This window comes from Trichophyton verrucosum (genome assembly GCF_000151505.1).
Source record: "Trichophyton verrucosum HKI 0517 chromosome Unknown contig00188_1.f1.exp, whole genome shotgun sequence".
In the NCBI taxonomy this organism is placed as follows: domain Eukaryota; kingdom Fungi; phylum Ascomycota; class Eurotiomycetes; order Onygenales; family Arthrodermataceae; genus Trichophyton; species Trichophyton verrucosum.
In genome coordinates, this window is record NW_003315534.1 from 97,165 (window position 1) to 122,550 (window position 25,386).

Consider the following 25,386-nt stretch of genomic DNA (forward strand, 5'->3'; position numbering starts at 1 on the left):
GCTGCAGACGTCATCGTAGCCAATAGTCGGCGTTCTTCTGCTGAGTCATCTGTCACAGATACCTGTATTCTATACCAAAGTAAACCTCGCCGCTCGTCGACTTCAACCTCAACTTCTTCGTCTTTCTTTGCTTCTTCGCGAGCTCGATCGACTTTCTCTTCGCTTCTGCCTCGATCCCATCCTCCAGCAAGACTCGAGCGGCGTGACGGTGTTTGGTTCTGGTCTCTGCGATGCTGTTCCTACGCTCGTAGCATGTCCGGACTCTCTGGCTAGGCCCTGACGACCTGCTCTCCCAATCGAATCGTCGAGATCTGATCACCACCCAAGCCCGGCCAAAGCGGACACGACCGCCAGCATCGGTGTTTCAACGGCAATCTCTGTGCATCCCACGCAGGACAGCCTGCCTGTTCGGCCTAGAGGGACAGTCCACGGCCTCTGTCACTGCTGGCTGTGAATTATGAAGTGCTGAGGCGGTTCAATTAGCAGGGCTGGCGTACCTAGCATACAAACACCTCACCGACGACGAACTCCCACGAACGAACGAAACGCACACAGACACACGCAGACGGGGAGACAAGAGGCACATACCCACCTGGTACCTTCGAAAGTTGAACCTCGAATTTCGTCTGCTTTCCCTAGAACCACGACGTACTCTTTTTGGGAACAATGTGCTGTTCATGGTGACTGGTCAAGCTATTAGCTGGTCCGGGCACCGTTCTGCCCGGCAGACGGACCCATTCATTTTTCGATCTTGATATACCTCTTCCTCGCTACCGGCCCGCTCGATAGCGGTGTTTGTTTGTCTCTCTTATCTCTCCACGAACCAGCTCTCTGACTTGACACACACTCTATTTACGCTCTCGTCATGTCGTCACTCGACGGACGGGAGCGCTCAGATGCGCCACGATACCTCGAGCCTCCTGCTGTAACCGCTCTCCGGGAGGAGGCTCGGAATGTTGCTGCTCCCGCCCCAATGGAACGATCTCTCAGCCAGGATATCAGGGAGGAACGCGAGGATTTGAAAGAAGCTGCTGAACACACGCTCAACGTGATTGTGGATCTGGATTTGGATGGCCGCATAAAATGGGTCAGCCCCTCATGGACTGAAGTTATTGGAACTGATGCCCAGGAGGTCGAGGGGCAGCTAATTCACGACATTGCTTTGGACAACAAAGACGTCTTTAAAGAGGCTGTGCAGTCTATGAAGGAAGATGACTCCAAAAGTAAAATTGTGCGATTTGATGTTCGCCTGGGCCCTTTGTCGGTATTCTGGCAGGATAGTAAGTTGCCAGATGAAGAGGAGGAAACCTCCGCCTCTGCGGAAAAGACGCTACATGCACAGGAGTCTGTCGAGCAGGAAGATGGCAACATACTAAGCCTAGAAGGCCAGGGAATCATGGTCTATGATAGAACATCTGGCGGCAGTAGCCATGTAGGTAACCCCCGGAGCCCCTGATATATAAATATCCTTTTGAAATACAATTACTGACAACTCTTCTCCCTAGACTATGTGGATGCTTCGGCCATCTACTGAGCCTCGAGAAGTGACGATAGGGCTTCCTCCACTGCTCGTTGAATCCCTAGGCGTCGGAGCTGAAGTTCTGGCCAACTATCTCAACGTTCTGGCTGAAGTAGGGATCAGTGATCCTGCTCACCACCCGCCCCCTATGCCTGTCCTCTGCCGGATATGTGAGAGGCAAATCACGCCCTGGTGGTTTGAGAAACACTCAGAACTTTGTCTGCAGGAGCATCGGGCAGAGATGGATGTTCAAATGGCGCAGGAAAATTTGAATGAACACCGTCATAGGATTGTCAAGGTTCTCGATGCCCTCGAAGCTCGCAAGAGTAGAGATAGCAGTCCGTTCGTCGGTCCACAGGCAGAGTATAAGGGCCTACAGATTGGTCCTTCTCCGGCTTCCACCTCTGGCCTGGTCTCTGGTTCATCGTCCTCCTCTGGCACACCTCCTCGCTCTCGCGACCCGTCCACTTCCGGACTAGGACACTCTCGTGGACGGTCCTTCGCCGTGAGACGTCCCTTAGCCCGGATTGTGGAACTGATCCTAGACCTCTGTGACACCGCACTAGAGATTAGCACGCCGGCCCTCAAAGAATCACGGACGGATATTGGGGATGAAGTCAGGACACAGTCCCCTCAGTCCGAATCACGGATATCTCAGGTTCTTCAATGGCAGTCACCCAGCAATCACACTCTAGAGCAGGAGAAGGGTCTGGCCGCCTTATCTGCTGATACCGAGGAGGTCGCCCGTGCAAAGGTCGACGCCGTCTTCAGACATCGGCGTATCGTTGAATATGCTGAGCGTATTCGAATCGAGTTCACCGTCATAGTTGAAGAGTGTATCGCTGCGTCTATGGCTAAGGCTGAGCGTATCGCTACAGGCAACCTCGAAAGTTCAAGCTCTTCCTCTGACATAGAAACTGCAACAGAAGACCAGGAGACCGGTAGTGTGCCTCAAGTTACTCCTCTAGAAAGAACCCCTTCTATGTCTGCAATGTCCGTCGGTAGCACTGCTCGTTCCTTATCAGGCGATCGGGGGCTTCGACGGGCTCTCGAACGAACACCAACAACTCCCATCCCAATCTCCACCCGTTCCAGCAGCCCGATGGAATGCCCAACACCGCGCTCCTTCAAGAGCTTGGGCAGCTTTGTCAACCCATCTCTCTCGAAGCGCGGGTCTCTGCTTGCAGAGAGAGAAAGCGATGCAGCCGACAGTGACAGCAGCATTCTCTCCTCCGTCTTGTCCGAGCGTAGGACCCAGTCTCCTCTCTCCGAGCGCGGACCGAGCCGAGCTGCCAGTGCAAAGGACAAAAATCGCCGCAGCCTTATACTGCCCGGCGTTTCATCGCCTCGGAGGCAATCCCCTGCTCGCAACAACCCCCCACACTCTCCATTAAGGTTATCCAGGCCACGATTCCCAGTCGGAAGCGAGAACTTACCATCGCCGTCTACCTCTCCACATCTGACATCGACCGAATTGGCAGCTCATGGCCATGCACAATTTTATCCCCCTCCTCAACATCGTCACCACCATAGGCGCCAGTCGTCAGCCACCTCGCCTGATGTTGGGAAAGCTCCAATATCACCACACCTGACCTCCGCCAGTCACCCACCTCCTCCTGCCGTTGCTCCATCTATCAAAGACTTCGAGATCATCAAGCCAATTAGCAAAGGAGCGTTCGGAAGTGTTTACCTGTCCAAGAAGAAATCTACCGCAGAATACTTTGCCATCAAGGTGTTGAAGAAAGCTGACATGGTAGCCAAGAACCAGGTTACAAATGTCAAAGCAGAGCGAGCAATCATGATGTGGCAAGGCGAAAGCGACTTCGTTGCAAAGCTCTATTGGACATTTTCTAGCAAGGACTATCTTTATCTTGTTATGGAGTACTTAAACGGTGGTGATTGTGCTTCATTGGTCAAAGTTCTCGGCGGTCTTTCCGAAGATTGGGCCAAAAAGTACATTGCAGAAGTCGTCTTGGGCGTGGAACACCTCCACAGTCGGGGTATTGTGCACCGTGATCTTAAACCGGATAACCTTCTAATCGACCAGAGGGGTCACTTGAAACTCACTGACTTTGGCCTTTCGCGAATGGGACTTGTTGGCCGACAGAAGCGTATCCAGAAGAGCCCCAATGATTCAGCCCCAGACTTGTTGAAACAGGGTCCATTCACTCGGCCTGATGTTTCTATTGCGTCCTCACGATCAGCGTCGTTTGATTTCCCCACCACGGACTCCCCCCACCAAACTCCATTGATTGTCCCGGAGCCTGTGTTGACGCAGCCGTCATACTTCAGCTTAAGCAAGGAACCTTCTTTAAGCCGCGAGCATTCAAGAAGGGCATCTGGCTATCGCAGTGATAGTGGGAGCAGTGACACCCTTAGTCAGATGATGAGAAATTGCGCAGTTAGTGATACCACTGGTTCCAACCCCTTGACGCCAGCAGCCTACCCGTCCCTGCAGCAATCGAAATCCACGATAGACGAGGAGATACTCAGCGAGGGAAGCGACTCTCCTCATCTATTCCCTGCGCAGCCTTCGTCGAGCTACACTACTCCTTCAATACCATCGCAGTTTGAAGCTTCTCAACAACAAATGGTGCCTCCACCAATGGCATTATTCGATCCACAAGACCACAACAGATGTTTCGTGGGTACACCTGACTACCTTGCTCCCGAAACTATTAATGGTACTGGCCAAGATGAAATGAGTGATTGGTGGTCTCTAGGTTGCATACTGTTCGAGTTCCTTTATGGATACCCGCCATTCAACGCTTCTTCCCCTGATGAAGTTTTTGAGAACATTCTTCATCGAAGAATCAATTGGCCTGATGAGGCTGATGAACTAGTCTCACGCGAAGCCAAGGACATCATGGAAAGATTAATTACCATAAACCCTCATGAGCGCCTAGGTGCCAATATCGATGAGAAATATCCTAGTGGTGGTGCAGAGGTCCGTGCACACCCATGGTTTTCTGATATCAATTGGGATACACTGTTAGAGGATGAAGCCCAGTTCGTTCCTGCACCGGAGAACCCGGAGGATACTGAATATTTCGATTCACGTGGAGCGACTCTACAGGCTTTCAATGAGGAGTTCGAGGGCCAGCTTTCGTCCCCTAGTTCTAGTGGTGATTATCCCGACCGACCTCATGACGCTCTTTATAAGGTGAAGACACAGGTGAACTCCTTGAAACGTGGTCTGATGCCTCTGCACATTCCGCCTCATGTGCGTGATACTCGGAGCCGCCGGCTTAGCGAACCCGCACTGGCCGATGACTTTGGAAGCTTCAACTTCAAGAATCTTCCTATCCTTGAGAAGGCAAACAAAGATGTCATCCAGAAATTACGACACGATGCTATGCAGGCTCAGCAACGCGCAGTTCCAAGTAATAGTCCTGCTACACCCTCCGGCCCTTCTCTTGAAGGCAGCCCACTCCTGCCAATGCCGCTGAAGAGAACAATGTCTCAAAATAAGGCCAATAATCGACCGGCGTCCCCATCAGCCTCAAGCCTTCCAAGTTCATCTTCCCCTAGCAGGCCCTCCCAACCCGGCTCACCACTGCTCGTCCAATTTAGCACCTCAGGCCACCATGAACGACGGAAAACATCAGGTTCATCAACGTTCTCACCACCTTCGGTTGGTTCTGCACCTACAAGCGGCGGTTTTGAACCCCCACGGCTTTCTACCAATCTGAAGATCTCAACGTCAACTGCGTCTTCGCCTATTAAGAGCATGAAGACGTCAATCTCATCTGACACCCCCTCCCTGCATCGTCAAAGCAGTGTGCCGTCCTGTCGATCTAGATCACACACGATTGGTTCTCAAGATAGTGATCTGACTCCTGCAAAGGAACCATTTGTTCCAGGCCATTGCAAGCGTAAGAGTCAACTTTGGGACATTTCTCCATCATCCTCGGATAATGAAGATCCTCGTGCTAAAGCATTGCTAAAAGTTCAGAGACGAAGGCAGAGCTCTCGCCGGCTATCTCAAATCAATCTGGTGGAAGGTCCTTTCTTCCGACCACTCGATATCTTGATTTGCGAGGACCATCCTGTCTCAAGATTGGTTATGGAGACGCTCTTTGAAAAGTTACGGTGTCGGACTATTACTGCAATCAACGGGTCGGAGGCGATGAGATATGCTCTAAGCGAGGTGCAGTTTGATGTCATCATGACGGAGTTCAAGCTGCCTCAAATCAATGGAGCTGATGTTGCTCGCATGATTCGGGAGACGCGGAGTGTTAATACTCACACTCCTATCATTGCAGTGACAGGCTATCTAAAAGACCTTCCGGAAACGCATCACTTTGACTCTTTAATCGAGAAGCCTCCAACTCTACAGAAGTTGACGGAAATTCTCTGCAAGTTCTGCCAATGGAAACCTCCACCAAAGGATGATACCCCGATGATGTCGAATCCGCCGTCGTATTCTGTGCTACGGCGAAAGTCTGGTGCACTTGAAGATAGTCCTAGCTCTGGATCTTCTGGATTTGTTACGATACCCACAGGGTCGTACAGAGGGTCTAGCCGAGAAGACTCGATCGATAGTAACAGCTTGGTCGGAGAAATAGAGTCGACGAGATCTGATGATATCCCCGTTATTGTCGGCCATCGACCCAATGAGAGTTGGGACCGGAGTCGGACTGGAGGGTTAGGTATCACTGATGATGGCTCCGCTGCTATCTCAAGACCTATTGTGGCTGAATACCCATCGTCTACCACTCCACCCAGTCTTATGCACGCAACATCCGCGCCCGCCGCCTTTTCCATGCCAGGCGTGTCTACCCCACGAAAACATAGCTCTATGGAAGGCATCCGAGCTAAGCGAGAGTCGTTAGAAAAGAAACGATATGAAGGCGCTGAATCAGGAGACGATGAAGACGAAGAACTTGGTAATACGCAAGTCCGTAAAAGCCCACAGTTTACCCCAGGGAGAACCCGGCGATCTGGCTCAAAGCTCGGTACGGAAATGATGAGGACGAATAGTCGTGGCAGTGTAGTGAGCGTGAACGAGGATTATATGAAAGAGCGAGAAGTGGAATCTGATACGCAGACTGCTTCCTCCGACACGGCTTCTACAGTTGTTCTTCCGACCTCTATCGAGAGCACTATCGAACGCTTGCATATAAATGAAGAAGCCCTAGGCGTCCTTCCTGAGGATCCTGAAAAGGAAGAAGCTTCGTCTAGCAGTACCCCACTAAGCAAGCCTGTCATTAGTGGATTAAGCCAACGGCTCTCTAAGGAGCGACCGGCTTTCAACTTGCAGCCTGGATCACTTACTCCCTCCACCCATCTCGCAGCAACGGAGACAGGTCGAATAACCCCACCCCTGATATCACCGGGTACTACGACAACTACACCTGAGCATCAGACTGTCAACTTGGGTGAAGAGAGTGATGTACATGACAACAACGATATCACACCTAAACCACATATCAGCGCCAGCCATCTTGGTGATAAGGGACCCGAAACTCCACATGAAGAGCCAACACCACGGGCATCGGACCAAGCCAAATTGCATACCAGGGATCGCGTCCTAGGCTGGATGCGACGGTAGCTGCACGCCCTGGGGCTTTAATCCAATTATCACATCTCCTATCTTCTTTCCCAGTCGACACCTTCTGGAGTTATGTGCCAATGGATATTCGGAGCGATCTTTCAGTTTACTTTCTTGTTTTATGCGCTTTGCCCACTCCTTTCTTTCATTGTAAATACCACTTTCTGCTTCCCACTTGATCCGGTCCCTACTCATGTTCATCTCGACTCTTTGGTCCTTGCAACGTTTTCCCATCCTTAAAACACGTTTCCTTGTCTCTTTCAATACTTTATTCCTTTCGTTTACCGCAATTTTGTTGTCTATATATATCACTTTAGTCGGTCCCAAGCGAAGGAGTTATAGGATAGTTTGCTCGTCCGTCCACTTGATGTTATATATGTGGAATGGAAGGAAAAGCTGCCAATTGTTCGAGGGAGGGGACAAAATAACTAGTCATACCCAGAAATAAATACATTAATTGTATTCTATGAAATCGGTCCTTGTGCAAGTTCTAAATAATCTGAAGAGGAATTGTCTCCCTTCAAGCACTGACTGACGCCGCACGCATGATATCTACTTAGCTTCATCTTTAATGATAAAAATAAATCAATAAAATGGCATTAAGTAGGGTACCCTCTTGATCGTTAAATAATAAAAAGCAAGAAAGTAGAAAGGTCATAAACATTTTAACGGCCTACACAAAATGAACCAAGAGAGACCGGGTTTACTCGTCTTCCTCATCAATCTTTCCATCCCGTCCTTGTCCCATATCCTCGTCCTCTTCAAAAGTGTTGGATGGAACACCGTAGAGACGGAGAACAGGCTTGTTGGGATCCTTGACAAGAATATACTTCTTGACGGTCTCCTCGTCACCCTCTTCTTCATTATCATGACTGCGGATAAGGTCGACAATGGTCCGTACGATACCCCATCCATTGTTGATGTTCAAGTTCATCTGCCCGGCAAATTCGCGGGGCTTGTAACCCATAACACCAAGGATGATATGAGCGGAAGCAGAGCGTGGGTTGGCTCTGGCAATGAAACCAAGTTTGAGAATGTCCGTCTTGGCGAGGAGTGCCTGGGTAGTCCATCGGGCAAGCTTGCAGTTGTTGTTCTTCATCTCGGTAGCAACGACGGCACCACGCTGGGAGGAGAGTTTGTTGCGCCAGTCAAGGGCACCACCGGCACCAGGTGCTCTGTGGTCAAACTCGTTGAGGGCACGGAGAGTGACGAGGTGGTCGTCTCCGCTGACGTTCTTGATCACTGCATCAACTTCGGTTCGAACAACCATGTTAACTGGCTCTTCCTCTCCGCCAACAGAAAGGTCGAAGCGTCGGTATTTGTATGCCTTGGAAGCAAGAGGTTCGGTTTCTTCGGAGGGGTTGTAGAAGGGGTTGCTGTTGGGGTAGTCGACCTTGGAAGTGTCTGACTCTACCACGGTCTGGAGGGTGAAGTTGTGGTTGATGATGGTGGCCTCAAGAGCGAGAGCACCGGGGGTGTTAATTGGATCGTGCTTAGTGCCAGACTGAGCTTCAGAAACCTCGAGTGGTGCATCGGTGGCATTCTCGTTAACGGTGACTAGATCGATGGACGCATTGTCGCGCTTATCGAAGTAGATCTTGTCACCTTGCTTAACGATAACAATATCCCATGAATAAACACTGCGAGGAGCACACATGAGCATTGAAAGGATATCTGAAGTGGCAAAGACAGTAGCATCCGTCTTTTCGGACAATTCTTGAATGACGGGGTCTGCGGATGTGGTGACGTTGTAAGCAGCGCGGTCCAAAGACTGCAACTTCTTCTCAGCACCCTTGACAGGAGCCTTGTCGTAGGATCTGTCATAGTAATGCAAGAAACCATAGGTATCAATGTCCTGACCCTCAGGAGTCTCGAGGTTGAGCTTAGCGAGGCGGTTGAAATCGATTTCCTCCAGCACCGTCCACTCTGGTCGAATGGCAATAGAACTGTCTCGGTTTCGCTGTGGCTTATCATAGTCCTTCCAGCCGAAACGTCGGCCACCACCACGGCCACCTCGTCCACCACGGCTGTCGAAATATCTGTCTCCTCCCTGGCCACCACGACCACCTCCAACTCTCTGGAATCCTCCCCTTCCTCTCTGGGGGCCGCCTCGTCCACGACCGCGGAAAATGGTACCGCCACCTCGGCCGAATCCGCGAGACTTGACGGATGTTCGAGTGTTATCGACAACGGAGAAGCTTGATTCATCTTCGGCGACCTGAACAGCGAACAAACTGCCAGTCCCAGCACCATATACTTGTTGATCTGTACCACGACCTGTCAGCCAAAAGTGTACCCCTCACAAATGGAAATAACCGCGCTTTACTGTCGCCCAGGAAAAGCCATACCTCTATAGTTACGGTTGTAAGCCTGTCGTCCACCTCGTCCGTCACGGCCATCTTTGCCCTCCGAACTCCAGTCAGCCATGCGGCCTAACTTATCGCCCTTTGAGAAGGGGGCGTATGGGACTCCATCGAGCGTCTTTTCGGTGGTGACGGCTGGTCCCCAGGTATCGTCGGAGGGAAGCGCGGACACGAGGTCCAAAATCGATAGCGGAGCCATGGCTACCTCTGTCTATCAAGCCGGCAAGCTGGTATTCTCAAAGTGCCTTTTGATCGTGGCTTTTTCTCGTTGCTTGATGGCGTCGATATTTTTTTTGGATCTTTTTTTCATGTGGGTTGAAATCTTGGCTCGCCAGGGTGGGTTATGTAAGCACATACAACTGCAAAGGCCGAAGGAAGTCGAAGACACTCAGTGAAGAGGGACCAGCTGGATGTACTCCATATTCAGTGTTGATACCCTTGATAGGATGGTTCTGAGTAGACTGTAGCAATGGGAGTGGAAATACTAAGACAATCCTATTAGATTATTTGCCGAAGTTGTGGGCGGCATACAGACATCCCTCCCCTGTATCCAAAAGACAAAAGCTTTAACTATAGCTGAGGGCTAAATCCAAGAGCAGACGAAAAGAATGTATAGTGCATAGGGGCTGATAATATATTAGATGAACTCTCCAAAAGAGAAAAGAAAAAAGAAAAGGAAAAAGAAACATCATGAATACATGTCCAACACGTCCGCACTTTGGATCGGCGGAGAAATTAACGACGAGCTGCCATCACAGCTGGCAATCGCATAGTCCATCTTGCTTGTCAACACACTGTTTAGCGAGTCCATTACCTCGAAGTTTTCAAGGACAGCGCCAAACCCGTAGCAGCGGACTTTCGCCGCTAGATCACTCATTATATGTGCAATGTCCTCACGGGTCAGATAAGGATATGCGTCATGGTTACGAAGAAGCTGTAGCGCCATGATCGGAGTGATCTCATCGTCCGTTACCAGCTGCTTGCTGAGGTTGAGCAACGTATTCAGGTTTGCAGGCGGGAGGTCGTAGGTTTTGGTTTCATAGGTCTGGCCTCGTTCGGTGTTGGCTATGACCGACGATGTTGGACATGTTGCCATCAGTGAGTGTCCGGAGACTGCTTCTTGGTTCTCGTCGTCGTGTGCCCTGCGGCAAATGAATTCCAAGTGCCAGTTGCATGGCTTTTCAAGGCTGTAGTTGTTTGTATCTGCGGTTAGAAAGTAGTTCTTCTTTGTTCTGTGATCAAAATTCTAGCCACTCACTGAAGGACAAAATCTATCCCAAGCTGCGGATCAACATCAAACACGCCAGGGGTGCTACTGACCAAGGCAGATCCGCCACCAGTGTCACTAGATGATAGAGCATTACCCGTAGCGGCCACAGGAATTGCCGATTCAAAGTACGGGTTATTGGACCCAGTAGCCGGCAGCGGCGCCATTTCCGACGTGGTGGTTCCAGGGCTTCGACCGGAGATAGAGGTCTCTGGAGTACCCAGGTAGTTCATGCTGCCTATATCTGGGGCTATTTGAGGGAGTGAAGGTGCGACGCTCCCTCCGTAGCTACTCTCCTGCGGGGTACTCTGGACGGGAGCGCCGCGCTTCTCCAATTCAGCCTCGAAGTTGATTCCGTGAGATGCAAGGATCTCCTTTAGCATTCGATTCTCGTCTCTCAACTCCTCTAGAGCTTGTTTCTGTTGCATGATGGACACGTTTGCGCCTTCAATATCAGTGGCATACCCCTCTCTCAGGCGGGTTATTTCCACCTCTAGGGCCCGGATATACTGTTCCTTGCGCTCGCGGTGTGTTCTTTGTGCTTGCCTGTTCAATTCCTGTCTTCTCGTCTGGGCTGGTTTGCTGTCTGGCTTCGGACCACGACGCTTCGGCTGTCCTTGTTGTCCATCTGTATTGCGAGATCAGAACTCATCCGAATAAAACAGCACGCTTAGACGAATAGTTACCGCTGGGTGACTTCTTCAGCGGGTCACTGAAGTTCCTGATAAATGGTAAATTCGCCAACGACGGCTTCTTGATGGGAACAATTGGAGGCCCTAAGCAAGCAGACGCAGAGTTGTTTCCGCCAAATGATCGGTTAAGCTCAGGGGTCGTAGGCAAGAGATGAGTCTCCCGTTTATGGAGACGCCTTGAGCTGACCCATCATAGGCGGAAACAGGTGCATTGGCGGTAAGTGTCCGTATCAAAGCCATGATCCTGCCACTCCTTGGAGGGCACAGAGTACGATATCGAAAGAAACACATCTTCATGCAACGAATCCAACCAGAAAGACGGCCATATATACCCCACAATAAACCACAAACGTGCAAACATGCAACCATAAAAAAGATGGTATTACCAAGGTAGATAGAACATATATAAATCAAGCATTGTGTAATACGAGACGGACAGCTGCAGACGTACCTGGATCGATGCCGGTGGGCACGCTATTAGCGTCGGGACTGACCTGCGGTGCGCCTGAGGCCATCTTTCAAAGACCGATAGCGATTCGGAAACAGACGAATTAACCGGCCGCCGTGGCTTTCTTTCCTCTCAAGGCTGTTGTGGTATGGGCCAGGTAGACGGGCCTAGGAGTCGCTCTAAATATCGGGGGACCGTTCAGCAGCTGGCTGACGTTGGTGGCTGAGCGCTTGCACACCCTGGCCAGCCCGCTAGCTAGCTGGAGATCGCGGGAGCAGCGTGCTCCGTACGGCGGAGGCAGATCCAGCTATCGATCCCGGCCGCAGATGGGCCGATAACTTGCGCCGCTCGACGGTTCTGCGCTTCTGGTCGGGGCCGCAGGCGGTCGGCCTCTCTCTCTCGCTTTTTCTACTCTGTGGTTGTCGGTTCTTTCGTGCTTCTACAAGATATCAAGAATTAAGAAGAAGCTGCAGGCGTTTTTTTCTCTTGGACTGCCGGCCAAGGGGGAGCGGTATTTTATACAACCCACAACGAGGTGAGCTGATATTTTTTTGGTATTTTTGTGATGCTATTGGACAACAGGATTATAATACATTAGTCAGCGGTATCGCCACGCTTACTCGGCGTATTTCTGAAAGTCGGATATCAAAAAAAAAAGACTCGAAAAAAAAAGACATAAAATTGGCACTTTTGGGGGGGAATAAAGCAGGTAAATCAGGTCAATTTTGGGGGGAAATTTAAGCAGATCAACTTGAGACAAAATGCCATGAGGCGGTGGGTGGGTGCAGGAAACTGAAACTGGGGGTTAAATAACTAATAATGATTGAGCAAGGAACGAAGCCGCGGACCCAGCCTCAGGCTGACAGTCACTCTGTTCTTCTTCTCTTCCTCCCCTCTTCTTCTTCTTCACCACTACCTTCATAACCATCATCATCATCTTCTGCTTCTTCACTATCTTCCTCTTCTTCCGATTCTGTTTCCCCTTCTGGTGTGCTTACAGGAGCAAAGTGAAGGCTGAGGTCGGAGAGCTCAATTTCCGTTCCGGGGCCCCAGATGCCCTTCCATAAGGGGGTCGCCTCGTCATATTCCGTCCAGAGAAAGCAGATCTCCAAGCTGATACCACGATTGCCCAGAGACACACCTAGCAATCGGACTTCATCAAGGTCAATATATCTCCGTACTTCTTGCTCACAGCTGTAGAAGAAACAGAACTCCAGATTAATATAGACGTTCACTGTCACTTTCCGGAGCTTCCGGGGAGGGTCTTCTGCGAGGTAGATCTCTAATTGGTTCATGATGGGCATTGCGCTGTAATTCTCCAAGTAGTCCTCACAGTAAGGGTACGGAAGCATATCTACCAGAACCAGGGACTCTACGTTCGGTGGGAGGGTCTGGGAAAGCAAGGGACCAGTCCACGGACGCAAGCCCATCAATATTTCCACGGGTATCTGTAGGTGCGAGAGGTGCTCCAAGTGTCTGAGCGAGTAAACCGGGATGCCGCGGAACCAACTGGGCTCTTCCTCGTACGCATAAAACCCCACGCTACTCCAGGCAACGCCTATGGTAAGCTCCTCTAAGGTACTGGCGACTTTTTCAAGGTCTGTAGCCAACTGTCCAAAGTTAAGCTCGGAAAGCATCATTGACTGGTGGTTGTAGGCCTGATGAGTATTGGACGAGTATTCACGGAGCAAGTAGCACTCGAAAACCTTCAAGGCTGGTGTATGGTCCAGGATTTCCCCGACCGTGGAGATGGTTAAATCGCAGAACTTGAGACGGAGGGTGGTAAGGTACGGGTGTGTATTAAAAAGATCCTTTCGCATGATGTTCATATGGCTGTCGTGAGCACTCAACTCGAGTGTCCTAATATTATGATATCGCATGATTGAGAATTTTTTAAAGCCCAATCCTAACTCTCCGGAGTGATGGTGGGTTTCCCGTCTGCAAAGTGACACATGTTGAAGCATAGGGAAATGGTTGAACTTGGGATTAGGTGAAGATAGGCGGGCCAACATGGCAGCTATGAATTCCGAGTAGTAGAACAATTCTGGCGCTATATCTATCGATGTAAGAAGGTCAAACTGAGATAGAGCCACGGCCAGCATCGCTTCGTCGTTGCCTTGGGAGAGAGCCGCAACCCAGGTCTTGTTCCATGTACTGCTATGTAGAAGAAAGGGCTTTTTGTTCTTGCGCTTGAGACCTAGCTCTTTGAATTCAGGGGGTACAACTCTTTTGGGGCTTCGGATGATGTTCTCCTTTCTATTGTTGTAGAATGGAACGGGGGTCCAACTTTCGTCAACTGAAATATGAACATGCCTGACGTAGCTGGCGAACCGTGGGCATTCAAAGATCGTACGAAGGAGTAGGTAAATCCAGGAAGTTCTGTATCGGTTAATTGCTCCAGGCCTTCCTAGAGCTCTCACATCTGCCTGCCTCTCGAACAATTGATCTATCGAACGGAAGAGTGCTCGCTGGGCCGGGTCACGAAAGGCTGTTGACACCAGTGAAAGGGAGCGTAGGGTCCTTGAGTCGCACTCTCCGGCGATCATGCAGCGAATTTCAGGTGGAAGAAGAGAAATGCGGTCCATTATGAGTAAATTGGTGTATTGAGAGGTTTTAAGTAGGGATTAGGACGGTATAAGTTTGGAATTTTTGTATGAGTTTAGAATAGTTGGGATAGGGGTAGAGTGCGGTAGATGGGGATGTTTTTGTCAAGTAAGCGGCTGTAAGTCGGTGGTATCGAGTAGGTGATATAGTGTAGAGGGTCTTGTGTAGGGGGTGTTGAGTAGAGGGTGTTTTGTAGAGGATATTGTGTAGGGAGTGTTGAGTAGAGGGTATCGATACGGGAGAGTGTGGTGGGGTGGTCATCTCATTTGGAGAGAGAAGGGTTCGTAGATATACCCCGAGTTGACTCACAGAAGTCATGGACGTCATCATCCATCAACTCTCTTGAACCAAAGCAAAGGGGGGTTACGCGTTTGAGCAGATTTGGTGACGTCTGTGATATCTCCAACTACCCCCAAACTAAAACCCCGCATAGGTATTATATCCGTCATAGATATATACTATCACGGTGCAGCAACTTCATCAGAATATCCCCATTGGGTATTGAGGTAGCAGAGCAGTAGGCCGTTGCATTATGTTGCAGGGCCTTTACCCATCTGTTGATGGGTAGAGCCGCAGCCTCTGCAGCCACTCTCCATGCTCCCAGAGAGCCACGGCCTACCCGTAGCTCCCATTATGGTATCTTCGTTCCGCTCTGGTGAAGCAGCGGAAATGTCCCGGATCCCTCGAAGGCGGACGTTGCAGTCTGAGCATCGAAAGGATTGACCAATAAGAAGCGTCCGTTGAGTTTAAGCATAAATCGGATACTGGAAACGTTAAAAATTTCTGCGCTTAGTCATTCTGCCAAACCTTGCTGTCTCTGCGTGTTCACCGCCTTCCAAAAGCGGATGAGGCAAGCGTAAACATGTAAGCCTTTCAACGCTTTGGACAGTCTTTTCAACGCCTGCGTTGATATGCAGCATGCAGGATACAGCCGTGCCTTTATGTCCAAGATGTGGTTACACAAGGAGGCTCTTGATGTCTCGTGTCTGTCTCTTCGTCGTTCCATGTGAACCCTCTGATACGCGCATCACCTGATGCTGATATGTCGGGTCAGAGCACTGGAGGCGATGTCCTCGGGAAGTCGATGACGCAGGAAGGAAGGCAAAAAAGGAGGCAAGCCTAGCATCACTTGGTTAGGGCATCACGCTAGCCACTCTAAAGCGGAAACCCATTTCATCCGTGGCGAGCATAGAGAAGGCATAGAGAGCACCGGAGGGCTATACCACTTGTTTTGATGAGCCGGGAGAGAGAACTACGCCTTAATTTCAACAGGATCAAAACACAGTCCTGAGTTGCGATCGTGTTTTCGGCCTAGAGTCACGGACCGCTACCTTCGCATATACTTTTTGGCTACGTCAGATTCTCTACTGATAATCGGTTATATAAAGGCAGCGCACCAAATGTTTTTGCGGTTGGTCTGAAATTTTGACACCAAATTTGGGACATGCAAAAATATGGGCTTCAAATCAATTATCTGCGTCTTCGCCTTGCTGGTGCTGTTTCTGAGCGTAGCACTCTTTGAAAAGCTGGAGTTCTCGGTATCTTTGAACAGGTATGTATGATTCGTCCTATCGAGAATGGAATGTGGCTGCAAAACCGGCGAATCTAAAGAGTCAATGTTCGTTTAAGAAGACGTAATTCGTTCTCTAGCTAACTATTCCTAGCGGCCGCTCTCACGAACCGGTTCCATCCGAGGCTCCAAAAAATCAATGCCTGACGAGGGCGGAAGCCGAAGTGATCCTTCAGAAATGGATCGATGTCAAGGTATCTCGAAAACACGACCAACAGCATGAACTGTTCCACGAAAGCTTTCGTCTATTTTCTGAGAGCCAGAACAGCGTCAACGGCGGTCGCATGGTATGCCCGTTTCTCCCCTTCTTCTTCTCCTTACCTATTGTATTAGGTAGTGATAGTCGGAATGTGGCAAACAGAAGAGCGTGCTAATCCATGTAACCATCCAGGTTTCACTCCCTGTGTTCTATAACAGGAATGAACTTTTTACCCATTTCAATGAAAACGACCTGTCCGCTGCGGGCGGCATCATTGATGTGATGGCCTGGGACCACGGTTGCCACTCCATCGCATTCAGGTTTACGTTGCATGCTGAATCTCGGCCTGGCATGCTGCCTACTGCGGGTGTTGCCTTTATCACGCTTGACCCAAATACTCACAGAGTCAAGGACGTGTATGAAGAGTTCAACAACATCGAGTGGCTCAGGGGGCATTCATCTTGTCCGAAAACTGTGATCGAGTCGGACCCTCACAAAGGAATTTCGTGTATCGTCATTGTATAGGCCATTATTGGATAAATATGGAGTTCTCTAAATATGTACTATATGTGTATGGAGCAGAGTATTGTCAACAGGCGGCTATCGTCCAATGACGCGTAGAGGAAATTAATAGCCGCAGGCTCCACGCACGCGCTAACTTAGTCCACCTGGATGAAATTGAAATCTCCTGCATTCTTCCAAACCACCAACCAGCCTGCCAACCTCACCGGGCACGCACGGCAGCAAGGTACATAACTACATACCTACCAAGCATACCCGCCCAGCCATACAGCAAAATGCACGCTGGCTCTGGTCTAGGCCTCCCGAACAGCCCATCGCCAACAGATACCTTCCTCCCCCTCGCTCCTTGATCCTTAATGTCCCAGCTCTCGACCAGCTCCAGCTCCAAGTCCAACTCCAACTCCAGCTCCGTCGAGGTATTAGTACACATATCCGCTCCCGGCAGCGTACGAGACGACACGAGATACCGCTCCCACGCCACGGCATGTCTAGCCTTCGAGCCCGGCAGGCGAACGCGTCTTACGCTGGACGAACAAGCGCCTGCTTCTCCATCAAGCAGGGATGAAGGCGAAACCACCTTCGGATCGTTCAGTAGTTCCTGGCCATGTACGCAGGAAGCACTACCGGAGCCAGAGCCGGTGCCGGAGCCGGAAGTGCGGGATGGCACCGACACGCCCACGCCCACACCCACGCCCACGCCTCCGTCTACCGTACCTGATTCAGCGGGTGGTTCGCCCATACGCTACTCGGAGGCAGAGTCGGATCGAACGGATACGCCCACGCCCACACCCACGCCAACGCCCACGCCCACTCCGCCGTTGACATGGACGGGTATAGAGCGGAATACCACCCCCGACGCATCGCCTATCAAGTCTGTGCCGGTATATATTTCCATTTCATCTGAAACCACCACCTCCCTATCGGAACGGGAGCAGGAGCAGGTGGAATCGCAGGTCTCTACGCAGGTATCTACACAGGAAGCTTCGCAGGTGGTAAGCGATGAATTGCATTTTCCAAAGGAGATTCATCCGCCGCACCCCATCCCGTCGTCCACAGCGCGGTTCAAAACGCATCTCACGCCCGCGCTGCGCATGCTAGTCTGCCATCCGAAATTATCCCGTCGGTACGCACCGGGGTACATCGCGCGAGAGCTGCGGGTGTGCGAGCGCGGATACTGGTTTCTACGTATCCCTGTTGTACTCGATGGCGGTGGGTGGAGTGCGGAGCGGTTCATGCGGTTCTGGGGGTATTTGGGTGAGTACGTGGGGTCGGGCCGGGCAGGGTGGGGGGTGTGGTGTGTTGCGGAGGAGGTTGTGGATGAGCAAGGAGATGGGGGAGGAGGAGGAGGCGGTGGTGGTGGAAGACGAGCTGTGGAGGTTCGTGTGTGTACGTGGGGAGAGGTGGTGGGTGCGATGTACCTTGTTCTATACATGGCTAGTGATAGGGCGATAGCGGGTTTGGAAGGCGTGGAGTGGCGGGATGCAGGTGAGCGGGTGGTGATACGGATGTGATTGATGGTGGAAATAGAAGAGTAGATTAATGGAGATTTATTTTTTGAGATAGATAACTTTGTTAGCGTACATGATACGACGGCAACCGACGGACAGACGGACGGACAGGTAGACATATGAAAGACTAGAGAATGCAATGTAGGTAGGTAGGTAGGTAGGTAGATGTAGGTGGTGAAGATAAATAGGTAGTAGATAGGAGGGGAGTAGGTTAGTAGTTGAGTTCTCCTCCGCCGGCACCCCCGACGGCATCGAGATCTTCGTAACTCTTCAAGCTCCGGCCCTGCACGGCCTCCTTGGGCCCCATCGCCTGCTGCGCGGTTGCATCCCATCGTCCGCCCGGCACACCTGCTGCACCAGCACCCATGAGCGCCGTGGCCGGATGCCCTGCTGGAATAGGCATGGAGACACGCCCGAACATCGAGCGAGAAGGGGACAACCGACCTGCCCCTGGAGGACCGGACATGGGATGCCGTGCTGTTCTGCGATCGTAGGGTCCAGAGCGATGAGAGTGAGCGTAGCGCCCTGCGCCGCGCCGGATGACGCCTGGATGGTGCTGGTGGTGATGCAGGCCGTCGTGCGGGAGCATGTTGAGCATAGGGTTAGAGCCGGCAGCGTGGTTGGCCACGGACATGCCGTTGAAGGAGGCTGTGTTGGAGATGAAGGGCATGGTGTTGTAGTTGAATCCGCGCGGGGTGCCGGCGGGTATGTGGCCTGGCGGGAAGGGGAAGTGGCCGTTGCTGGCTGCGTCGGAGCGGGTGGGTGAGATGTGTGCTGGATCGAGGGCGTAGGCGTTTACAAGCGAGAGCTACAGAAGTTAGTAAAGGAGACGTTGCAATTGGGTGTAAGGTGTAATATGTAAGATGAGATAGACCTACCTCGTGCTTTATCTCGGCGAACCACTCCTCGTGGCGCTTCTCGACGTGCTTGCGCCAGAAGTTATGCGCCTTGAACAGCTTGGTGCACTCGGGCACCTTGCAGCGGAACTTGGATTCGTCCTCCTGCTTGACGAAGCGAGCGAGTTCATCTTCGACGGCTTCGTCGACGGGTTTGCCTCCGAGCTTCTTGAGATCTACATTCTCCGGCTCGAGGATCTGCATGAGCTTATCCTCAAAGGTGCGCACCCAGTTGAAAGCGCGGTAGATCTGCTGTTCGCTCTTGGACGAGAAGCGCGGCGGTTTCTTCTCCTCTGCGGGCGAAGCAGGAGCTTCTCCTTCTTCCTCTTCGTCATTGTTGTTGTTGTGACCGGCGGCTGCGGCGGCTGATGTGTTGGTGGAGTCCTTTTTGGAAGGGTAGGGCGCGCCTATCGCGCTTGCACGGGCGGCTGATTTGGCGTGGGTGGAGAGGCCGGATCGAGGACGGCGCAGGTGGCCGCCGGGACACTTGCGGACGAGCTCGTGGACGGAATCGGACTCGAAGACGCAGTAGAGACAGAAGTTGTGGACGCGGCGGAGGTATTCGACGGTGAGATCGAGGGTTTTCTTCTTTGCGAGCAGGTCTTCTGTGTCTATCTCGTCGGAGTCATCGAGGTCTGGGTCTTCGCCTTCCTCGTCCACCATTTTGCCGGGTGTATCCCCGTCGTCGAGGAGGATCATGTCAGCTTCTGGGTCGAGATGGCTGTTGTTATTGTTGTTATTGTTGTTGCTGTTGCTGTTGTTGTGTTTGACTCTGACTGGCCCGCTGACGGGGGGCTGGAGCCAACCCTTGCCGCGCAGGTCTTCTACCCGCTCTTCTATCCTGGTCATGCCATCGGCGGCGTCCATGGCAGCGTCGAACTTGGCTACGACCCTGCGCGCAAGATCGAGATCTCGCTCTATGCGCTCGGGGGCCGAGAAGAGGTCCCAGAGGGCCTTCTTGCGCGGGTTGGCGGGCGGGACATGGACACCGACATGGCAGACAAAGTCGCCTCTGACGGGATCGGTGATAGTCTTGCCATTGACGGCTTCCAGGGCGCGCTCGGCGAGGGACTGTGAAGCAGCAGCAGCAGAAGAAGATGTATTCTTCTGGCCAGTCCTTTCGGTATCCATCTCCCCTTCTTCCCCTTCTTCTTCCTCTACTTCTTCGTCTCGCCCGTCTCCTCGGTCGACGACGGTGGCAGCAGCGGCGTCATCTGCAGATGTTGGATGCAGCATGATCCAGCCTATGCGATGGTACTTCTTTGAGGGGTTGGGATCACTCAAGCTGAGCCACTTGAACCCGCCGTCGACTTCACCGAGATGCTCTCTGCAGAACTCTTCTATCTTCTCGCGACTGACATTGGGCGCAAGGGTCTTGATGAGCAGGGCCGGCTGGAGGATGGAGTCGTCTCTGAGATCGGCTCCCCGCGCAGGCACCAGGTCCAGGACTCCCAGCGTCTCACCGACGGCCGTCGCCTCGCCTTCTTCCTTCTCGACTATGCCTCCGGCTCCATCACTTTCGCTCTTGTAGATACCCTCGAGCGTGAACTCGTCAAAGACGCCCGATGCGAGGTCTGCACACCACTGGTCATATGCTGAAACCCGGAACTGGGCGAGTCTCTGTCTGAAAGGGTCGCGTATGTCTGCCACGTAGCGCTCTCTGAACCACTCTTCAGCCCTGTGCATCTGGACAAACTGCCTGGCGAGCTTCATCTGCAGGTCTGCCTTGTAGGCATCGTAGGCGGTCTGTATCTGGGCCCGCTCCCGCTCCCTGTCTTCCCTGGCCTCTCTCTCGCCCTTGACCCGTCTGGCGGCGGGAGGCAGGCCATGTCTGACCCGTTCTTTCTCTTCCTTGATGGCGTTCTCCGTGCGCCACCACTCGGCGAAGTAGTTGAATCCGACCTGGTAGTCTAGGGTGAGGGGAGCCGGGATGGGGTTTGAGCGCGGCACGGGCTTGGAAGAAGAAGAAGAAGTCAAGGAAGCAGACGATCCATCTTGTTGCCCGGGAATGTATCTGTCTATGTTTGCAGCGCCGGGGGAAGGGTGACGGCGGCGACTGTAGTAGTCTTCACGTCTTTCTCTGTCCCTGTCTCTGTCTCTGTCGCGCACTTCTCTCTCTGGCTGGTACCTGTCTATGGCGGCCGGGCTCCTTGAGCGTCTCCTCCTCCTGTCAGCTACTGGACTATTAGTATCACCATCTAATAATAAGAAGAAGTAGAGGTAAAGGAAGACCTACGAGAGCGGCGGAAGTCGTGGTGGAAGGGATCCTCGTCGGCCCACCTGGGCTCCGCCTTGGGTGCCGGCGGAGAGAAGGACTCGTAGTCCATGAAGCTAGCATCTCGTTAGAGGAGGAGGCAGAAGGAAGCAGGAAGGAGGAAGCAGGAGGAAGCAGAGAGCATAGAGTAGAGAGAGTAGAGTATAGAGAGGAAGAGTCAAGGAGGCAAAGATGGAGGCAGCGGTAGAAGAAGAGAAGAAGGCAGAGAAGAAGACATGACTGGAGAAGATGAAGGCGAAGAGTGAGGAGCAGGACGAAGGAGGGAGAAAGGGTAGTTAGTTACCAGCAGAAGAAGAATGAAGAAGAATGGAAGAAGAATGGATGATGAGATGAGATGCCTCTTGGAGTGACTGAAAGACTGCGCAGCTTGCGAAGATCGAGCCTCAAAGCAAAGAAAGGCCAGCAAGAAGAAGAAGAAGACGAAGAGAAGCTGAGAAGTCTCGCCGAAGCCGCAAAGTTGGCCAGCGACGGGGGAGTAGCATCATGTGACTGGCACTTACATAATAGTCATTGTAGTCATCCATGGTTAGTCACATCTTACTAAGCTATCCCCACTTCTGACGTCCCTAAAAAAAGGACCCGCTAGGCCTGAAGCAGTTAGTGGATGTGACGAGTGAAAATGAGAAAGAAAAAAGAAAAAAAAAAGAAGAAGAAAAAGACAAGAAAAATAATAATAACAAGAAGAAAAGAAAAGAAGAAGAAAAGAAAAGAAGAAGAAGAAGAAAAGATGACGATGACAACGAAGGCTGAGCTGTCTCCAAGGTTACTCTTCTTCTCCTTCTTACTTCTCCTTCTCTTCCTTACTTCTTCCTACTTTATCGTCTCCTTCTCTTCTCTTCCCTCTACTGCCTTACTAAGCCCTGACTAAGCCCTCACCGCTGCCCAACCAACTTCGCCTTCTTCTTCTTCTTCTTCTCTTATTACTCTCTCTTACTCTCTTATTATTCTTCTCTTCTCTTACTCTTTCTCTAGTCTTCCTTCTTCTCTTCCTGCCCAACGACTCTTGCGGTGAGTCTTCTTCTTCCTCTACTTAACTCTCTTCTCTTCTTCTTCTTCTTCCTCGAGTCTCCATCTCTTCTCTCTAGTCTTTCTTCTTCTTCTTAAGTCTCCCTCCTAGTCTCTTCCCTAGCCTCCCTTACCTAAGCATCCCCCTTCTCATTGGCTTCTTCGCCTTAAAAAGCGCAAGGTCCCCGTCGCCCTCGTTCGCCCTTTTTTCTGCCTTTTTTCCCTTTTGCCTCCTCCAAGCATCTTCTTTTCCTCTTCTTCTCTTTCTTCTCTTTCGTCCTTCTTCCTCGTCTTCTTCTCCCTCGTCTTCTCTCTGCCTTTCATTCGTCGCTGCGCCCACCCGCGACAACCACCAACCATCTCTCTCTCTCGTCTCTTCTCTCATCTTCTTATTACTCTACTAGTCTTGTCTGCTCTACTCTCTGCTGTTGGCTCTCTACTACCGCTGTCCTTCCAGTAAGTCTCTCGCCTCTCACTGGCCAACCTCGCTGTTCCCGTGACCGTGCTCGACCCAGCAAGCCCGCAGCCTGCAGCCAGCAAGCCAGGGGGCCTCGCGTCGCGTTGTTTACTCTCTCTCTCTCTCTTTACTCTTGACTCTCTTCTCTACTCTCTACTATTGCTATTGCTATTGCTATTACTGCCTGTGTCTATATTACTGCTGCCTTGACGCTGTTACTTTGTACTGTTGACTGTTCTGCGTTGACGCTGTCTGCGCTGTCGGACCCGCTTGGTACGTGCTGCATGCACAAGCTCCCGCTGCCAACGCATCGCCCTCGCCCTCGCCCTCGCCCTCTACAAAAATATAATATACCCGACGGCCTGCTCCCTGGCCTGGCTGCAGCGCCGCCCCCCCTTCTACCCTGGCCTGCCTCACTCTGGCCCTACCTGACCGTCACTTGATACCCAACTTACTAATAACACGACTGTGTAGATGGAGTACGCTCAGTACCAGCAGCCTCAGCACCAGGCGTCGCCCATAGTGCCGCCTCAGCCGCACCCTCACTACCAGGGACAGCCCCAGCAACCACCACCACCACCACCACCCCAGCAGCAGCAGCAGCAACAACAACAACAACCTCAGCAACATCCTCCTCCACAGCAGCAACCCCAATCTCAAGGTCAACCTCCCCAGCCGGGCCAGATGAGTTTCCCCCAGAGCTACGCCCCTTATGGCATCTCTCCGACCCAGGCCGCCGCCATGGCCACCGCTGCTGCCACGGGCCAGTTTTTCCCCTTGCACCAGGACTCGACGCGCCTCCCCATCAAGAACGAGAGACCCAGACAGTCGCCTCAGCAGGCCCACGCACAACCATCGGCCGCTGCTGCTGCTGCCGCCGCCGCTGCTCAGAGACGCATGTCCCAACAGCTCTCCGGCAGTCCTCACTCCATGCCTCGACAGCCACAGCAACCACCACCACCACAACCACAGCAACAACAACAACCGCCACAATCGCAACAACCACAACCTCAATCACAGACACAAGCTCCTCCTCCACCACCACAACAACAACCCCAACCGTCTCCCGAACTAGCTCCTCCTGGTCCCCCCGCAGAAGAATCTCCCCTCTACGTCAACGCAAAACAGTTCCATCGCATCCTCAAGCGACGCGTGGCCCGCCAAAAACTCGAAGAACAGCTCCGTCTCACCTCCAAGGGCCGCAAGCCATACCTGCATGAATCACGACACAACCACGCCATGCGCAGACCAAGAGGTCCAGGAGGCCGCTTCTTGACCGCAGACGAAGTAGCCGCCATGGAAAAAGCACAGGGCGGATCAACTGGTACAAATAACAACTCTGCCTCTACAAACGAGAACAAAGAAGTCACCGGCCAGAAGAGGAAGAGCATAGCCGAGTCTTCGTCTCCGGGCTCCAAGAAGCCCAAAACATCTCCCCTTAGAACAGGTGCCAACGCCAACGTCGCCGCTGCTCCTACTGAGACCAGTGACGCCGAGGACGAAGATGGCTGACCTCTCCATCTACCTCTTGTTGTGATTTGCTTCCTTCCGTTTATATATACATACCATTATTATACCCCCTCTCGTCTCTCGTCTCTCGTCTCTCGTCTATCTCGCTTAGCAGGTCCCTTGCTAGTTCCTCTCATCTCGTTGTTTCGTCTTTTCCTCTTCTTTCAGCATGAGCGCGGCGGATGGATAGGATAGGATAGGATGGACCGGTTTCTTCTTCTTTTCTTCCTTTTTCCCTTGTTTTTTTTGCTGTTATTTCCTTTGTATTTCGTTTGTTCTCTCTTTTGTCTGTCTATTCCGCGTGTATCTGAAAAAATTGAAGCTAAAGAGTGTCTAGGGCGATCCTATATGTATTTTGTTTTCTACCCTTTTCTTCTCTTTTCTTTTCTCTTTCTTACTGTTTGTTAATTAGTTGCGTCTTGTCGATAAGAGTGATGTGATGATGCGAATCAAGCTCGGTATATACATACATATCTCTATCTCTATCTCTAGTATATCTAGTATATCTCTGATATCTCCAGTAATAGCAATGTCTGATAGTAATACTTGATAGTAGTCGTGGTGGTTGAGTTAAAGTGTGATGACTAATGAGGCTGTGCTGACTAACTGTGGCTCGTTCACCTCTACTTCGACCTCATCCATGCATCTACAACATCCGCGGACTGCTTTTATTTACTGCAGGCAATCAACATCAACATCTAATCCACTGCATAGCCGTGCTCAACGCGCTCTCGTCGCCGGAGTAGATGGCAGCCTCCCTCTGCCGTCTCTCCGCTCCCACCACCTTCCACCACCACCACCTCTTCTTCTTCTACCTTCTCCTCTTCTACCGCGCTCCCCCCCTCGCCTGACACTTCCCCCCAGCCCAGTCACCATGGAGGGCGGCGGAGGAAACATCAAGGTCGTCGTGCGCGTCCGCCCGTTCAACTCAAGAGGTATCTCTCTCCTCCCATCTCTATTCCTTGCTATTTCCTTTTAATAGATAACGTCCAGCTAAC

At 51.8% G+C, this 25,386-nt stretch overlaps 11 protein-coding genes across 11 annotated transcripts; 5 read left to right on the top strand and 6 right to left on the bottom strand.

Moving 5' to 3' along the window:
* Window positions 1-865: 865 nt before the first annotated feature.
* TRV_01962 (uncharacterized protein) lies at window positions 866-7,073 on the top strand (the record flags this gene model as incomplete). Its single annotated transcript, XM_003023865.1, has 2 exons — window positions 866-1,432; window positions 1,506-7,073. The coding sequence occupies 2 exons, from the start codon at window positions 866-868 to the stop codon at window positions 7,071-7,073; spliced, it is 6,135 nt and encodes a 2,044-aa protein (XP_003023911.1).
* A 703-nt stretch (window positions 7,074-7,776) lies between these two features.
* TRV_01963 (uncharacterized protein) lies at window positions 7,777-9,635 on the bottom strand (the record flags this gene model as incomplete). The annotated part of the gene is made up of 2 exons (XM_003023866.1): window positions 7,777-9,338; window positions 9,422-9,635. The coding sequence occupies 2 exons, from the start codon at window positions 9,633-9,635 to the stop codon at window positions 7,777-7,779; spliced, it is 1,776 nt and encodes a 591-aa protein (XP_003023912.1).
* A 489-nt stretch (window positions 9,636-10,124) lies between these two features.
* Window positions 10,125-11,586, bottom strand: TRV_01964 (uncharacterized protein; the record flags this gene model as incomplete). Its single annotated transcript, XM_003023867.1, has 4 exons — window positions 10,125-10,668; window positions 10,695-11,331; window positions 11,390-11,479; window positions 11,583-11,586. 4 exons carry the CDS (start codon window positions 11,584-11,586, stop codon window positions 10,125-10,127), a joined length of 1,275 nt encoding a protein of 424 aa, XP_003023913.1.
* Window positions 11,587-12,709: 1,123 nt separating this feature from the next.
* Window positions 12,710-14,428, bottom strand: TRV_01965 (uncharacterized protein; the record flags this gene model as incomplete). Its single annotated transcript, XM_003023868.1, has 1 exon — window positions 12,710-14,428. One exon carries the CDS (start codon window positions 14,426-14,428, stop codon window positions 12,710-12,712), a length of 1,719 nt encoding a protein of 572 aa, XP_003023914.1.
* Window positions 14,429-15,901: 1,473 nt separating this feature from the next.
* On the top strand, window positions 15,902-16,772 carry TRV_01966 (uncharacterized protein; the record flags this gene model as incomplete). The annotated part of the gene is made up of 4 exons (XM_003023869.1): window positions 15,902-15,999; window positions 16,112-16,304; window positions 16,379-16,632; window positions 16,742-16,772. The coding sequence occupies 4 exons, from the start codon at window positions 15,902-15,904 to the stop codon at window positions 16,770-16,772; spliced, it is 576 nt and encodes a 191-aa protein (XP_003023915.1).
* Window positions 16,773-18,457: 1,685 nt separating this feature from the next.
* On the bottom strand, window positions 18,458-21,469 carry TRV_01967 (uncharacterized protein; the record flags this gene model as incomplete). Its single annotated transcript, XM_003023870.1, has 3 exons — window positions 18,458-19,054; window positions 19,125-21,274; window positions 21,379-21,469. 3 exons carry the CDS (start codon window positions 21,467-21,469, stop codon window positions 18,458-18,460), a joined length of 2,838 nt encoding a protein of 945 aa, XP_003023916.1.
* A 105-nt stretch (window positions 21,470-21,574) lies between these two features.
* Window positions 21,575-21,941, bottom strand: TRV_01968 (uncharacterized protein; the record flags this gene model as incomplete). The annotated part of the gene is made up of 2 exons (XM_003023871.1): window positions 21,575-21,847; window positions 21,918-21,941. The coding sequence occupies 2 exons, from the start codon at window positions 21,939-21,941 to the stop codon at window positions 21,575-21,577; spliced, it is 297 nt and encodes a 98-aa protein (XP_003023917.1).
* Window positions 21,942-22,036: 95 nt separating this feature from the next.
* TRV_01969 (uncharacterized protein) lies at window positions 22,037-22,285 on the top strand (the record flags this gene model as incomplete). Its single annotated transcript, XM_003023872.1, has 1 exon — window positions 22,037-22,285. One exon carries the CDS (start codon window positions 22,037-22,039, stop codon window positions 22,283-22,285), a length of 249 nt encoding a protein of 82 aa, XP_003023918.1.
* A 158-nt stretch (window positions 22,286-22,443) lies between these two features.
* TRV_01970 (uncharacterized protein) lies at window positions 22,444-22,807 on the bottom strand (the record flags this gene model as incomplete). Its single annotated transcript, XM_003023873.1, has 2 exons — window positions 22,444-22,498; window positions 22,557-22,807. 2 exons carry the CDS (start codon window positions 22,805-22,807, stop codon window positions 22,444-22,446), a joined length of 306 nt encoding a protein of 101 aa, XP_003023919.1.
* A 546-nt stretch (window positions 22,808-23,353) lies between these two features.
* TRV_01971 (CCAAT-binding transcription factor subunit HAPB) lies at window positions 23,354-24,391 on the top strand (the record flags this gene model as incomplete). The annotated part of the gene is made up of 1 exon (XM_003023874.1): window positions 23,354-24,391. One exon carries the CDS (start codon window positions 23,354-23,356, stop codon window positions 24,389-24,391), a length of 1,038 nt encoding a protein of 345 aa, XP_003023920.1.
* A 577-nt stretch (window positions 24,392-24,968) lies between these two features.
* Window positions 24,969-25,367, top strand: TRV_01972 (uncharacterized protein; the record flags this gene model as incomplete). The annotated part of the gene is made up of 1 exon (XM_003023875.1): window positions 24,969-25,367. The coding sequence occupies one exon, from the start codon at window positions 24,969-24,971 to the stop codon at window positions 25,365-25,367; it is 399 nt and encodes a 132-aa protein (XP_003023921.1).
* Window positions 25,368-25,386: the final 19 nt, after the last annotated feature.